Raw genomic sequence first — 15,808 nt, 5'->3', positions numbered from 1 at the left:
TAACCAGATTGAAGAGTAAATTAACTGGTGTAGGAGCTTCAGAACAAGTGAAGAAGTCCATTAAGCGTGTACTTTTCGGAGATGGTTAGAATGGGGTTCTGATAAGCATGGGCCACACTGCTGGTGGAGAAAGAGGGAAGAGCAGGGCTTATAAAGGGCTCCTGTCAAAATCCAACCAGGCTCATTTTATTTATTTTGAGAGCACACAAGCAGGGGCGGGGCAGAGAGAGATTGGGGGGGGGGGGGGAGGGGAGAGAGACTCCCAAGCAAGCTCTGCATTGCCAGTGCAGAGCCCAACGTGGGGTTCAAACTCACTAGCCACAAGATCATGACCTGAGCCAAAAGCAAGAATCCAACGCTTACCTGATTGAGCCAAAGAGGTGCCCTACCAACCTCGTTTTTCAGAGACAAATATCAAGACTCGTAAGTTTATCTGAGGCACAAACTTTTAAATCTGAAGTTTGATAAATCAGTCTGGGATATTCCAACACTGAGATGGACAAACTGACATAACATTTTACTATTGTATTTTGAGAGAGGACGCAAGTGAGCAAAGGGCAGAGAGGGGGTGGAGGGGGAGAGAGAATCCGACAAGGGACAGAGAGGGAGAGAGAGAGAGAGAGAAAGCGGGGCTCACCCGATGTGGGGCTCTAACCCACGGTTTATGGGATCATGACCTGAGCCAAAGTCAGATGCCTAAGCGACAGCCACCCAGGCGCCCCCAAACTGACGTAACTTTTAACAGAGAATAGAAGTCTTACTCGTAAGAAGCTAGCTTATTTTTGGTTTCATCTGCAGCAAGATGAGACCTGAACAAATGGGGCCTTGGCACAGTCACCTGGACTCCTCCTACTTCTGCTAGTTTCATCACCCCGTGTGTGAGCCCTATCCCACCCTCAACGCGGCAATCCCTGATCCAGTCTCTAAGGCAGTGTGGCGCGCTGGTCCATCTGTCTGTCCCTCCCACAATCGCACACAATAAGCCAAGTCCATGCTTTAAACACCCCCATGGTCTGTACCCAGACGCTTCACTTTCACCCCACCCCCACTCCTGCTGCAGCGGTGGGACCGCGCCTGTGTGGTGCTCCCCAACCACCGTGCCCTGGCTGGTGGCAGGGGCCCCGGGGATAGCCACCTGCAACTGAGCACTGTCCAGGCGGCCAGGCACACACTTAAATCTCAGGACCCTCCTTATGCTCTTTCACCTCAGTCGTCGGGGAAACAGACTGCAACAACGGAGAACAACTTTAACATACCAGAGTCATTTGTCATTGGCTGAATCTCTTCAAATTCATCTTCAGGATTTACAACAGAGAAACCATACAAAACGTGCCTTTAAACTACCAACACATTTGGGGCGACTGGGCGGTTCAGTCGGTTGAGTGTCTGGCTTCGGCTCAGGTCGTGATCTCGCAGTTCGTGGGTTCGAGCCCCACGTTGGGCTCTGTGCTGACAGCTCAGAGTCTGGAGCCTGCTTCGGATTCCGAATCTCCCTCTCTCTGCCCCTTCCCCGCTCATGCTGTCTCTGTCTCTCAAAAATGAATAAACATTAAAAAAAAAAATTTAAACTACCAACACAGTCAACAAAGGTATAAAACACAATTACTTTATTGATCTCTTACAATCAAACACTGTCAACTACCATTACTTCCACTCATGCATCAGTAAAGGATATTTCCTTAGTATTTTCAAATGATACATTTAAACAATAAACAAAAAAGTTAGAACTTAAAATGCACCCTGATTAATTATGTAAACCGGTAATTTTTAAAAAGCATAACTAACAATTTGGTTCCTTTCTTCATAAAATGGAAATTTAAATATTTCTCCTGATAGTCTTGAGGTTCTCATTATGTCGTGAGTAGTGCAAAGTGTGGCACAGTTTCATCTAGAAAGGTGTGTCTCACACGCCTTATTCAACAAACGAAATGTGCATAACAAAATGCATACAGTCAATGCATGATAGAAAGCATGTTTCAAACACAAGGTGGCCCCTCGGGCCACCATATTATTTAGGTTTTTGCATTATCATTTATGGCATTATAGATTAATCATACATAACATACTTTTATACATTTTAACCCTGAAGATAAGAAAAATAACTGTTGCTTGAAAAAGTTATTCCAGGTAGCCATTTGGTTTGTATCAGGAGAAAGTGAACCTCCGAGAGTCTAGTGTCTGCCAAGTCTGGAATCAGCTGGAGTCAGTCAATCGGACATGACATACTTCACAGTGACTGTTTCCCAAGTCCCGGCGACGTTTCTTCCCACAGTGCGCCAGACGACGAAGCATCTCTGGAATCACCCTTGCGTGTGGTTTTCCCTTTTTTTTTTTTCCTGGATCAACTACTATTCTATTATTTTGTCCTTTCTTCTCAGCTCCTTTATGGCCTTTCATTTTAATTATTCATAAATCCTTTCAGAATATCCTCAGAGAGCTCCATAAGGGGAAGTTCTGGAGACGGAAAATCCAAGGGAGGAAGGTTGGGTATGGGGATATCCTTGGCTTTGCCGGTATTCGCTGAAAACTTCTGCCAGGTTGGAGAGGCTGTGGCAGTTTCCGAATGTGGTGGCAAGCTCCACAACTCTGACTTTTCTACAAAATCAGCATCCACATCCAGCTCCTTTTCTACTGGGCCTTTCAGAAGTCTGGCCTTTTCAGCCTTTAGTTGTTTGTTTTCTTTCCTTAACCTTTCGTTCTCAGCCACGAGGAATTCGACGTGCCTCTCCAAATCTGCGATCTTGGTAGCCTGCTCCTCTATGATTGTCTTGTCGTCCTTGGGGGCTTTGCTTCCAATGCACGGCTCTGCCGGCTCCCTCTTCTGCTGAAGTAAAAACAGCAGTGTGTCTGGATCCCTGTCAAAGACTCCCTGGATTTCAGGCAGATGTTTCTCCGTGGAAGGGCTGTATTTCTCAGAGAGAAGGGGGCTCTGGCCCTCTGCATCCTCAGAAGGGGGTTTGTGCAGGGCCTGGAGCTGGGCGGCCGCATCCTTGTCTGTGCTCTGCTGGGCTTTCAGTCTCTCTTCCCGCTTGGCCCTTTTCCACCTCTCCTGGATGAGGAGGAGCTGTTTCATGTGGCTGTCCCTTTGCAATTCCAGTGACAGATGAGCCTATCACACAGAAGGAAAGGTGTCATTTAACATTTAAGTCTCTTTAGTAATCTCCAATGAATATAATCCCAAGATCCTCCTTTCTAAATAACTTTCTAACACTTAAAATTTACATACTATGTTTGCAATTCAGTAGAACCCCTGATTTTGTTAAAGACAACTGGGTCTTTAAAGACAACAGTCATGGCCCCACCACAAAAAGGGTGCATGCGGGCCACACAGGCGACTAGGGGGGTCTGCGCTTCTGAGCCCGACATCTCCCATGTGAGGCCACTCCTCCAAGACCAAGAAGTAGCTGAACTCCCTAATACATAAAGAGAATCAGCCAAAATAAGAAGACCGAGGCACACGTTCTAAATGAAAGAAAAGACAAATCCTTAGAAAAACAACTCCATGAAACAAAGATAAGCAATCTACCCCATACACAGTTCAAAGTAAATAAAGATGCTCACCAAACCTAGGAGAAGAATCAGAGACAAAAAATATCTCCATAATATAAGAAATTATCAATCAGAACAGAAGAATACAATAAAAGAAATGAGAAATACATTATACAGAACAGAGTAGATGATACAGAAGAACAGATCAGCAATCTCCAGGACAGGGTAGCAGAAATCACCCAAAGTAAACACCAAAAGAAAAAAGTTGGGGGATGAGGATAGTTATTTAAGGGATCTCTACTAGGAAAATATCAAGACTAAGAAAATTCACATGAAGAAATAACAGCTGAAAACTTCCCTAACATGGGGAAGAAAACACACATCAGGTCCAGGAATCAAATAGAGCCCCAAACAAAATTAACCCAAAGAGATCCATACCAAGACACATTATAATTGTCAAAAATTAAAGACAAAGAAAATCTTAAAAGCAACAAGAGAAAAACAACTAGTTATGTATATGGGGATCCCCCAAAAGATTAACAGCTGTTATATATATGTGTGTATATATATACATATATATATATATATATATATATATATATATATATACACATATACATATATAAATTTGGAAACAGCAAGATTCTATTCTGGGAAAATGAATTTTTGGTATTCTCCTTCCTCATCTTTGTAACAACATGTAATTTTTAGGGCTGTTCTCTGAATATCATTTCTTTCTTTCTAAATTTATTTTGAAAGAAAGACTGCAAGTGGGGGAGGGGCAGAAGAGACAGGGAGGGAGAGAGTCCCAAGCAGGCCCCACATTGTCAGTGCAAAGTCCATTGTGGGGCTGGAACTCACACACGAGATCATGACCTGAGTCGAAATCCAGAGTTGGACGTTTAACAGACAGGGTCATCCAGGCACCCCATGAATGTCATTTCTGTAGAGATCTTTGCAACTCTGGTTTCGACGAAACTTATATAACCTCAAGTATAAAATAACATATTGGGTTTTGTTATTATATAAATCAATAATTTTATTTTCACCATCAAAAGGATCATGTTCTGTCAACAGCAGTGTCAAATCTGCTATCTGTCTGGCCAACAAAAACATGAAGCCCCCATACGAACTGGGTGGCAAGGGAAAAGTACAACATGGGAAAACGGCAATTTCAGAAACAAAAACACTTTTCCAACATACACACGTTCCAAAAAAAGGCCTCTGTAAAGTGTACAAATGGTAGAAGAAAATGTAACAAGTGGAGAGCCTGGGTGGTTCAGTCGGTTAAGTGTCCGACTTCAGCTCAGGTCATGATCTCACCTTTCCCAAGTTCAAGCCCTGCATCGGGCTCTGTGCTGACAGCTCAGATTCTGTGAGATTCCCTCTCTCTCTGCCCCTCCCCCTGCTCGCACTCTGTCTCGAAAGAAAAAGAAAAAGAGAAAGAGAAAGAGAAAGAGGAAGAGAAAGGGAAAGAGAAAAAGAAGAGAAAGAAGAAGAGAAAGAAAAAGAGAAAGGGAAGGGAGGGAAAGAGGGAGGGAAAGAGGAAGGAAGGAAGGAAGGAAGGAAGGAAGGAAGGAAGGAAGGAGGGAGGGAGGGAGGGAGGGAGGGAGGGAGGGAGGGAGAAAAGCAAGAAAAAATACAACAAGTACCACACACTGGTAAAGAACTGAACATATCTGCTGTTCTTTGGCAACTAAGCCAAGTGCAACGGCTAGAAGAAAGCAATCACTGACAGCTTTTCACAATCTCACATTTAATTCTCCACTTTCCTGAGCAGCAGCACAGCCTGGAGAAGTGTCACTGAAGACGGAGACAGAAAAACACTGCAGGAGTTGACCACAAATCACATGGTACACACTTTAGGGAACTGCAAGAATCCTGTATAAAAGTGTGTGTTTCTGACCACCACAATGAAGATATCACAAACGTGGAATGATTTATTTTTTCCGAAGGTCTTAGGTCTTCTAACATCATGACCGTGCTGCACACTAAACAATACCAGAGTCGTAACAAATACCAACTATGCCAATTACAGAATTTGGAAGGAAATGGAGAACGTGTTCTATTTTTCAGGTGCTCTGTTTCAGACCAATTAAAGCCCCCGGTCACTGACACTGTCTTTCTTAAAAAGCGTGAAGGGCTCTGGCCTTTTAAGATTAATGCTTCTGGCTGGTGCCTGTGTCTGTGTGAAGCAAGCCTCCAAGCTCCTGGATTCAGGGCTCCTGGTGACCCAGCGCCAGCGGTAGGAGCTCCTGGCAGGGAGAAGAGGGAAAGGGGTGGCTCTCTCCCAACCCTCCCACAGCAAGCAGGGTAGGAACCGCGGTGCCTGAGCAGGATGCCCGCGACCCCTGTGCAGCTGTGTGACCAGGCACCAGTGCTGGGGGCACACGCAGTCCACTGCATTCCTTGATTAGAAGACCCAGGATACTAAAGATGCCAACTCTCCCCAAATCGATACACAGGCTTAATGCAATTCCAGCTACCTCACAGAAAGATGCCAGTTACAGAAGGGGGAAAGGCTAGGCCTCTGGTGATAGTGTTACAGGAGGTAAATCCTCTGCCAACTATTGGCTGGTTTCTAAGCAAAAAGTCTGTAGGCCAAGAGTGGCACAAAATATTCAAAGTGCTGAAAGGAAAAAACTTACAACCAAACATATGTAGCAAGCTTACCATTCAGAATTGAAGGAGAGATCAAAGAGTTTCCCAAACTAAAGCTAAAGGAGTTCATCACCGCTAAACCAGCTCTACAAGAAGCATTAAAGGGAATTCTTTAAGCAGAAAATAAAAGGCCAAAACTAGAAACAAGAAAATACCTGAAAGAAAAATCTCTCATTAGTAAGGCAAAACATACAGAAAAGGAAGTAGATCGACCAGGACAAAGCTGGTATGAGGGTTAAAAGACATAAGTACTAAAATCAACAAAATCTCCAATAATTAGTTAAGGGTCTCATTAAATAAAAAGGCATAAAACAGATGTCAAAAACATAAAACGTGTGGGTGTGCGCACACGAAGGTGATAAGGTGACTAAAGATGTAGTGCCTGTAGAATGCATGCCTACTCAAATGACCACCAACTCAAAACAGACTGCAATATATGCATGTTATTATATATAAATCTCATGGCGACCACAAACCAAACCCTTACCACACAAATAGAAGTCCAAACATAACACTAAAGAAAATAACCAAATACAAGGGAAGAGAGTAATAGAAAAAAAGGGAACAGGAACTACAAAAACAAGAAAACAATTTTTAAAATGGCAATAAATACATACCTATCGATAATTACTTTAAATGTAAAGACTCCAATCAAAATGCTCCAATCAAAACAGGTAGGGTGGCTGAATAGATTTAAAAAAAAAAAAAAAAAAGGCCTATGTAAATATTCCCTACAAGAGACTTACTTCCAATCTAAAGACACATACAGACTAAAAGTGGAGTAATGGTTGGGAATGCAAGCTGGTGCAGCCACTCTGGAAAAGTACGGAGCTTCCTCAAAAAACTAAAAATAGAACTACCCTACAACCCAGCAATTGCACTAGGCATTTATCCACGGGATACAGGTGTGCTGGTTTGAAGGGACACATGCACCCCCATGTTTATAGCAGCACTATCAACAATAGCCAAAGTATGGAAAGAGCCCAAATGTCCATTGATGGATGAATGGATAAAGAAGATGTGGTGTATATATGTACAATGGAGTATTACTTGGCAATCAAAAAGAATGAAATCTTGCCATTTGCAACTACGTAGATGGAACTGGAGGGTGTTATGCTAAGTGAAATTAGTCAGAGAAAGACAAAAATCATAGGACTTCACTCATATGAGGACTTTTAAGAGACAAAACAGATGAACATAAGGGAAGGGAAACAAAAATAATATAAAAACAAGGAGGGGGATAAAATAGAAGAGACTCATAAATATGGAGAACAAACTGAGGGTTTACTGGACGGGTTGTGGGAAGGGGGATGGGCTAAATGGGTAAAGGACATTAAGGAATCTCCTCCTGAAATCATTGTTGCACTGTATGCTAATTTGGATGTAAATTTTAAAAAATAAAAAATAAAATTAAAAAATAAATAAATGAAAGTGGAGCAATGGAAAAAGATATTCTATGCAAACAGAACAAAATAAAAGCTGGGGTAGCAACACCTATATCAGGGAACATACACTTTAAAACAAAAGCTGTAATAAGAGACAAAGAAGGACACTACACAATGTTAAAGGGATCACTCCAACAAGAAGAAAATATTTGGAAACATTTATGCAGCCAACAAAGGAGCACCTGAATATAAAAAGCAAATAGTAACAGATGCAAAGGAAGAAACTGACAATAATAAACAACAGGGAACTTTTAAGGCCCCACTTACACAACAGAGAGATCATCCACACATAATAGTAGTAAGGAAACACTGTCCTTAAAAGACACATTAGACCAGATGGACTTAACAGATATATATAGAACAATCCATCCAAATACAGAATACACATTCTTCTCAAGTGCACACAGGACTGTCTCCAGGATAAATCACAGGACAAAGGCTCAATAAATTTAAGACTGAATTCATTTCAAGCATCTTGTCTAACCACCAGAAAATAAAACTAGAAATCAACTACAAGAAGAAAATGGAGAAAAAACAAACATGTGGAGGCTAAAACATGCTACTAACCAATCAGTGGGGTCAATAAAAAAAAATCAAAGAGGACTCCAACAAGACAATGAAAACACAGTAGTTCAAAGACTATGAGATACAGCAAAAGAGGCTTTCTAAGAGGTAAGTTAATAGTGATACTGACCCACATTACAAAAACAAGAAAACTCTCAATCTAACTTTTCATCTAAAAGAACAAGGACATGTGGGTGGCTCAGTCATTTAAAGGTCAGACTCTTGATTTCAGCTCAGGTCCATGGTTCATGAGATCAAGCCCCGCATCAGGCTCTGTGCTGACAGTGCAGAGCCTGCTTGGGATTCTGGATTCTCTCTCTCCCTCATTCTCTGCCCCTCCCGTGCTCATACTCCGTCTCTCCTTCCGAAATAAACATTAAAAAAAATTTTTTTTTAATGTTTTTATTTATTTTTGAGACAGAGACAGAGCATGAGCAGGGGAGGGGCACAGAGAGGGAGACACAGAATCTGAAGCAGGCTCCAGGATCTGAGCTGTCAGCACAGAGCTCGACACGGGGCTCGAACTCATGGAGTGTGAGATTGTGACCTCAACTGAGTGAGCCACCCAGGTGCCTCTAAAAAAAATTTTTTTTTAAGTAAGAGACTACTACAAAAAATTGTATGCCAACATGTTGGACAACCTTGAAGAAAAGGAAAAATTCCTAAAAACGTATAACCTCCCAAAACTGAAGCAGGAAGAAACAGAAAATTTAAATAGACTGATTACTAATAAGTGAACTGAATCTGTAATAAAAAATTCCTAACAAGCAAAAGTTTAGAACCAGATGACTTCACAGGTGAATTCTACCAAACATTTTAAGAAGAGTTAATACCTAGCCTTCTGGAATTATTACAAAAAATAGAAGAGGTAGGAAAGCTTCCAAATTCTGTGAGGCCAGCACTATCCTGATACCTAAACCAGCCAAGGGCACTACTACAGAAAAGAAAATTGCAAGCCAATATCAGAACACAGATGCAAAAATCTTCAGCAAAGTATCAGCAAACTGAATCAACAACATATTAAAAGGATTATCTACCACCATGATCTAGTGGAATTTATTTCAGGGATGCAAGGACGGTCAATTATCTGTAAATACATCAACCAGAGACACCATGTTAACAAAATGAAAGATAAAATTCATCAACAGATGCACAAAAAGCATTTGGCAAAATTCAACATCCATGCATGATAAAAAAAAAAAAAAATCTTGACAACATGGGTTTAGAGGGAGCATACCTCAACTTAATAAAGACCATATATGAAAACCCACAGCTGGGGCACCTGGGTGGCTCAGTTGATTAAGCGTCCAACTTTGGCTCAGGTCATGATCTCGCGGTTTTGTGAGTTCAAACCCCGCAATGGGCTCTGTGCTGACAGCTCGGAGCCTGGAGCCCACTTTGGATTCTGTGTCTCCCTCTCTCTCTGCCCCTCCCCTGCTTGTGCTCTGTCTCTCAAAAATAAATAAATGTTTAAAACCCACAGATAACATCATACTCAATGGTTAGAAGCTGAAAGTTTTCCCTCTAAGATCAGGAACAAGATAAGGACCATCAACTCTTGCCATTTATTCAATATAATACCAAAGCCATACCCAGTAATCAGATTAAAAAAAAAAAAAGAAAAGGTATTCAAATTGGTTAAGGAAGAAATAAAACTATCTGCCGATGACAGAATACTATATACAGACAACCCATAAGAAGCCGCCAAAAAACCACCAGAATAAATGATTTCAGTAAAGTTGCAGGATACAAAACATACAGTAATCCATCACATTTCTATACACTAATATCAAAATAGCATTAAGTGAAATTAAGACAACAATCGTATCTACAATTACCTCAAGAAGAATAAAATACCTAAAAATAAATTTATAACCAAAGTGGCCTATGGTCTGAAAACTAAGACACAGATGAAAAAAATAAAGATTACACAAATAAATGGAAAGACATACTACTGAAATGTCCATGTCACCCAAAGCAATCTACAGATTCAGTGCAATCCCTACTAAAATACCAATGACACTTTCCACTGAACTAGAACAAATAATCCCAAAATGTATATGGAAACACAAAAGTCCCAAATAACCAAAGCAATCTTGAGAAAGAACAAACCTGGAGGTACTACGCTCCCAGATTTTATTGCAAAATAAAAGTATATTATGTATGTATGTATGTTATGTATGTTGTGTATACACACACACACACACACACACACACACACACACACAAGTATATTACAAAAGCTATGTAATCAAAACAGTATGGCATGGCACAAAAACAGACATATACATCAATGGAACAGAGTAGAAGTCACAAAAATAAATGCACATAGAGTCAATCCATGACAAAGGAGAGAAGAATATACAATGGGGAAAGACAGTCTCTTCAATAAATGGTGTTGGTAAAACTGGTGTTTGCACTACATGCAAAAGAATTAAATTGGACCACTTTCTTACATCATACACAAAAATAAACTCAATGAATTGAAGACTTAACTGTGAGACCTGAAACTATAAAACTCCTGGAAGAAAACATAAGCAGTAACCTCTTTCACACTGGTCTTAGTGATTTTTTTTTTTATCTTTCTCTTCAAGAACAAAAGTAAAAATAAATGGGACGGTATCAAAATATAAAGCTTTTGCAGTGAAGGAAACCATCAACGAAATGAAAAGGGAACCTACTTTTCATAAGGGACAACGTATTCACAAATGAAGTATCCACTAAGGGGTTATCATCCAAATTATATAAAGCACTCATAAAAGTCATTATAAGAAAAACAATCGGTTTTTAAAAATGGGCACAGGACCTGAGTACACATTTTTCCAAACACATACAGATGGCCAACAGATACATGAAAAGATGTTCAACATCACTAACCATTAGGGAAATGCAAATAAAAAAACACAATGAAATATCTCACACCTGTCAGAATAGCTATGAAAAGTCAAGAAATAACAAATACTCGCAGGACGTGGTGAAAAAGGAACCCTCATGCACCGTTGGTGGGAATGTTAAGTTGGCGTTGCCACTACGGAAGCCAGTATGGTGGGTTCTCAAAAATTTAAAAATACAACAACCCTACAATCCAGTTATTCCACTACTAGGTATTTACCCAAAGAAACTAAATACACTAATTCGAAAAGATATCCACACCTCTGTGTTCACTGCAACATTTACAATAGCCAAGATACAGAAACAATCTGTATCTGTGGGTAGACGAATGGATTAAAAAAAGATGTGGTACGAGGGGCACCTGGGTGGGTCAGTAGGTTCAGCATCAGGTCATGATCTCAAAGTTCTTGGTTTTGAGCCCTGACGTCGGGCTCTATGCTGACAGTTCAGAACCTACTTCAGATTCTGTGTCTCCCTCTCTCTCTGACCCTCCCCCACCACTCATGCTGCCTCTGTCTCTCTCTCTCTCTCAAAAATAAACATTAAAAAAAAAAAAAAAGATGAGGTATATATAAACAGTAGCGTATTATCCAGCCATAAGAATGAGACCTTACCACCTGTGACAACATGGATGGACCTAGAGGATCTTACACTAAGTAAAATAAGTCAGAGAAAGACAAATATCTTATGATTTTACTTGTATGTGAAATCTAAGAAACAAATGAACAAAACAGAAACAGACTCATAAATACTGAGACTTGGTGGCTGCCACGGGAGTGGGGGAGGGGTGTGGACTGATGGATAAAACAGGTGAAAGGGATTAAGAGGTACAAATGTCCAGGTATAAAACAAGTAAGCCATGGAGATGAAAAGGACAGTAGAAGGAATATGGCTAATAATATTGTAAGAACACTGTACGGTGAGAGACTGGAACTATACTTATGGTCAGCACTGCATAATGTACAGAATCGTCAAATCACAATGTTGTGCACCTGAAATTAATGTAACACTGTATTATCAACTGAACTTAAAAATGACAGAATGAATGGCAGTTGAGGAACAGAGAGGCTCAGGAACTTGCCCAAGGTCACACAGCCAAAAGGCAAAGCAGAGGTGTGGACCAACCAGGGCAGTCCAGCCCCAGTGAGGTGGTTTTAAAACACGTCTGAAAAAAATAAAATAAAATAATAATTAAAAAAAAAACATGTCTGTAACTTTTTGAACAGTCCTATCAAGAGATGGAGTCTAATTCCCCTCCCCTCGAACTGGGTGGGCCTCTGTGGTCAATTCAAGGAACAAGGCAGACGGAGGGACAATGTTGTGGAACTTCCACTATCTGTTGGCTTCTCCTCAACCACCATGTGGGCAGATTAGAGAGAGACGAGAGAGGATGAGGAGAGATGCCGCGCTGCCTGAGGAGCCCTAGCAGTTTCAGACCCAGCATCAGAGCCCTCCCAGCCCAGCACCAGACAGAGAAGACACCTCTGAGATGACACCACCAGCTACCACCATTGACCGCATGACAGCCCTCGACCTTGGAGGACTGCCCAGCTGAGCCTGAGCCCCATCAACCTGATTTGTGAGCAAAAAAAAAAAAAAAAAAAAAGACTTTATTATAACGTGACAACCTTGATGATCTCCTTCCACTTAATGAACAGTCAACCATCATCATGCCATACAGCTAGTAAACTTATCTATGTGTGCGTGTGGAATAGTAACTGTGCTGCAAGAACGTGGGAGATGTTTTTGGGCCACCACCATCACCGCCTAAGTACTCACCGTGTAGGATGTCACGTGCAAGGCTTGTGTGCAAACGAACAGTCTACCTTCACATGGGCGCCGTGATTAAGTTTTCTTACCATTTTACAAGTTTGCTTTCAGAGAATTACACTACCATAAGGTATGCCTCTCTCTCATAATTGGGAGAAACTGCATATTGGCCTATCATCACACATAAGTGAGTTTTTAAAAATGTTAATAATGTTTCCAATACTGTATTATGGATGACTGTAATACTGTAGACCATAAACCCTTTATAAGGACTCATACAGTGGTGTGGAGGTTAGGCTACTGTGAAACAAGAGTATGGATTACACCAGGCTGCCATGAAGCAATCACACTGCTACGACTTCATCAGTGCATGAACTGTTATACCTGCACATAAACGAGTTTTTCACTTTCATTTTTGATGTCTAGTGTTAGTAATACGTATTAATTTCTACAGTTTTGTATTCTGTAAGACAGTACTGATATAGGTGGTAACAGACAATTCATCTCATAAACAGACCACATAAACTTATTTTATCAACAAATACAGTATAGTACTTTAAATGTTTTCCTTGTGATTTTAGTATTTTCTTTTTTCTAGCTTACATTCATGCAAGAATACAGTATATAATCACCTAACATACAAAATATATGTAATCAACTGTTTATGTTATCATTAAGGCTTCTGCTCAACAGTAGGCTATTGTAGTTAAGTTTGGGAGAGGGGGTATAAAAATTACAGGCAGATTTTCAACTGTACAGAGGCTTGCATCCCTAAGACCCAAGTTATTCAACAGTTGACTATTCGACATTTTCTAAGCTGAATGTGTTTTTTGTCAGTATTTGTGGAAACTTTGTTAACAATTTTCTACTTGTAAAAGTAACATATTCACTATAGAGTATGTGAAACAAAGTTTAATATTTGGTTTAAAATATTGCCTGGCAATATGTGAACCATACTATGTACTTTTTAAATTTTTTATAATGTTTTCATTTATTTTTGAAAGTAGGGAGAGAGAGAGAGAGAGAGAGCGAGCGAGCGCGCAGAGGAGGAGCCGGGGACTGGGGAGGGGACAGGATTCAAAGCAGTCTCTATGCTGACAGCAGAAAGCCCAATGTGGGGCTCAAACTCACAGAACTGTGAGATCATGACTTGAGCCAAAGTCAGACGCTTAACCGACTAAGCCACCCAGGCACCCCCACACTGGGTACTTTAAAAATTTTCTAAATGAGAAAAACACTGGTCTAAAAAAAAAAAATGACAATGCAATTTAATAGAATTCTATCTGATATGATTTTTAAAAACTTAAATGCCATTTGTATTCAGTTTGAAATTAGAAAACTTTCTGCTTTAGGCATGTATACTACAACTAGCTAAAATCCCTTTTTATTAAGGGGCTCAGAAGGCTCAGTGCATGTATGTATTATGTGGCTAACATGAGCAGTTCTATACTGTCAAAAGGAAGTGCAGGAAATAAAACACAACTTTCAGATTTTCTTGGTTCAGTTTGAGGAAGTGGTATTTTCTCCCTGCCACTGACATCCCCTCACAGAAAAGATCTCCTTAATTTAACTAGACAAACATTTACTGAGTATCTCCTAAGTACCCTGCCGCTTGCATAATCAGAAAATCATCTTTGGATGAAGGCATTTTCAAAACCTAGGTACACCCTCCCCTAACACGGAAAACATTTAAAGCCATTGGTGAAACAAATATAAAGGTACCAGAACTGTTTAGGAATTCAGGAAAAGACAAATTCAGATTTAAATTATTTTTGGCAAGCAAAGGGAAGTCCAATTGGTCGACCCTTGGCCAGGCCTGCTTACTTTCTTTGAGCTAATACTCAAATGAGTTAATCATCAGGAAAGACCCTAGAAGTCTCTAAGGAAAACACTCGATCTGAGATCTAGAAGTAACTAATAGAAAACAGAAGTTTCTGCATGCCATCTCTGGGATGTCGACAGTAGTTCACTGAGTTTTAATTTCTGAAGTACTCCTATCTTCTCCATTTTATGTATTTTTGACTACAGTGTTTTGAGAAGGGCATAATACTTTATTTTACACACAATTCAAGTATTCACAAGAAAATCCTTCTAACGCTTATGCAAATATTAAGAAATTGTCTCACCTGCTCAGACTGTGTGAGCTTCATGGCTTCAGAAAGATATGCTGGTTAAAAAAAAAAGGCACATTAATGAGTGTCATAATTTTGTAATCAACAGGTCAAAGGAAGAATTTCAACACTCCTATGACAAAAAAGAACTGGTTTTAGAAGCAATTCCAAGCAATTCTGCTACATAACTATCTTGTTCCCAAAATCAAACAAGGTGGGGATTTTAAGAAGATAGGATTTTTTTTTCCTTAAGTTGTATTTATTTATTTTGAGAGAGACAGAGACAGTGCAACTGCGGAAAGAGCAGAGGGAGGGGGAGAGTGAGAGAATCCCAAGCAGGATCCACACTGCCAGCACAGAGCCTGACATGGGGCTTGAACCCACGAAGCTGCAGGAACATAACCTGAGCCAAAACCAAGAGTCGGATGCTTAACTGACTGAGCCACCCAAGCCTCCCAAGAAGACAGGACTCTTAACTTCTCCAAGAAGTCAGTGGTAATCAACTGTAGATATTCTCTACCCCACCTTGAAGGAGTCTGCTCTTCAAAATCCTTGTAGATTTCACAATTAAGAAAGTAAAGATGGCCTAATAAAAAAATAGGATTAGGGAGGATTAAAACTAAGCAAGAACCTTATCAAACCTTATTATTATGATCACAAAAATGTCAAGAGATTGATTATAGGTGTCTTTTTAACCACATGAATACTTGGACTATATCATTTTGGCCTCCTTCAAAACTACCTTTATTGAATTATTTCTGAGCTATCCCATCAACCTAACCTACCATGCATGAATCAGGTAGTTAAAAGCCATTAAGAACTTGTTGACATTTATTGTAAGTTGTTGTCTTTTATTAAGACCCTAAATAGTCCTAA

General features: G+C 40.3%; 1 protein-coding gene across 2 annotated transcripts in view; it reads right to left on the bottom strand.

Moving 5' to 3' along the window:
- Nucleotides 1-1,585: 1,585 nt before the first annotated feature.
- The window catches only part of NRBF2 (nuclear receptor binding factor 2), a 37,367-nt gene continuing 23,144 nt past the window's right edge, over nt 1,586-15,808 (bottom strand). For both annotated transcript variants that reach the window (XM_043596442.1, XM_043596444.1), the window contains 2 exons: nt 14,948-14,988; nt 1,586-3,109 (listed from right to left, as the gene is read on the bottom strand). In XM_043596442.1, coding sequence (XP_043452377.1) covers nt 2,399-3,109; nt 14,948-14,988 — 752 coding nt within the window. In that variant the 3' untranslated portion in view covers nt 1,586-2,398. The remainder of the gene's footprint in view (nt 3,110-14,947; nt 14,989-15,808) is intronic.

The sequence above is a fragment of the Prionailurus bengalensis genome, chromosome D2, assembly GCF_016509475.1.
Source record: "Prionailurus bengalensis isolate Pbe53 chromosome D2, Fcat_Pben_1.1_paternal_pri, whole genome shotgun sequence".
NCBI classification, from domain to species: domain Eukaryota; kingdom Metazoa; phylum Chordata; class Mammalia; order Carnivora; family Felidae; genus Prionailurus; species Prionailurus bengalensis.
This window is presented reverse-complemented; position numbering and strand designations above follow the sequence as displayed.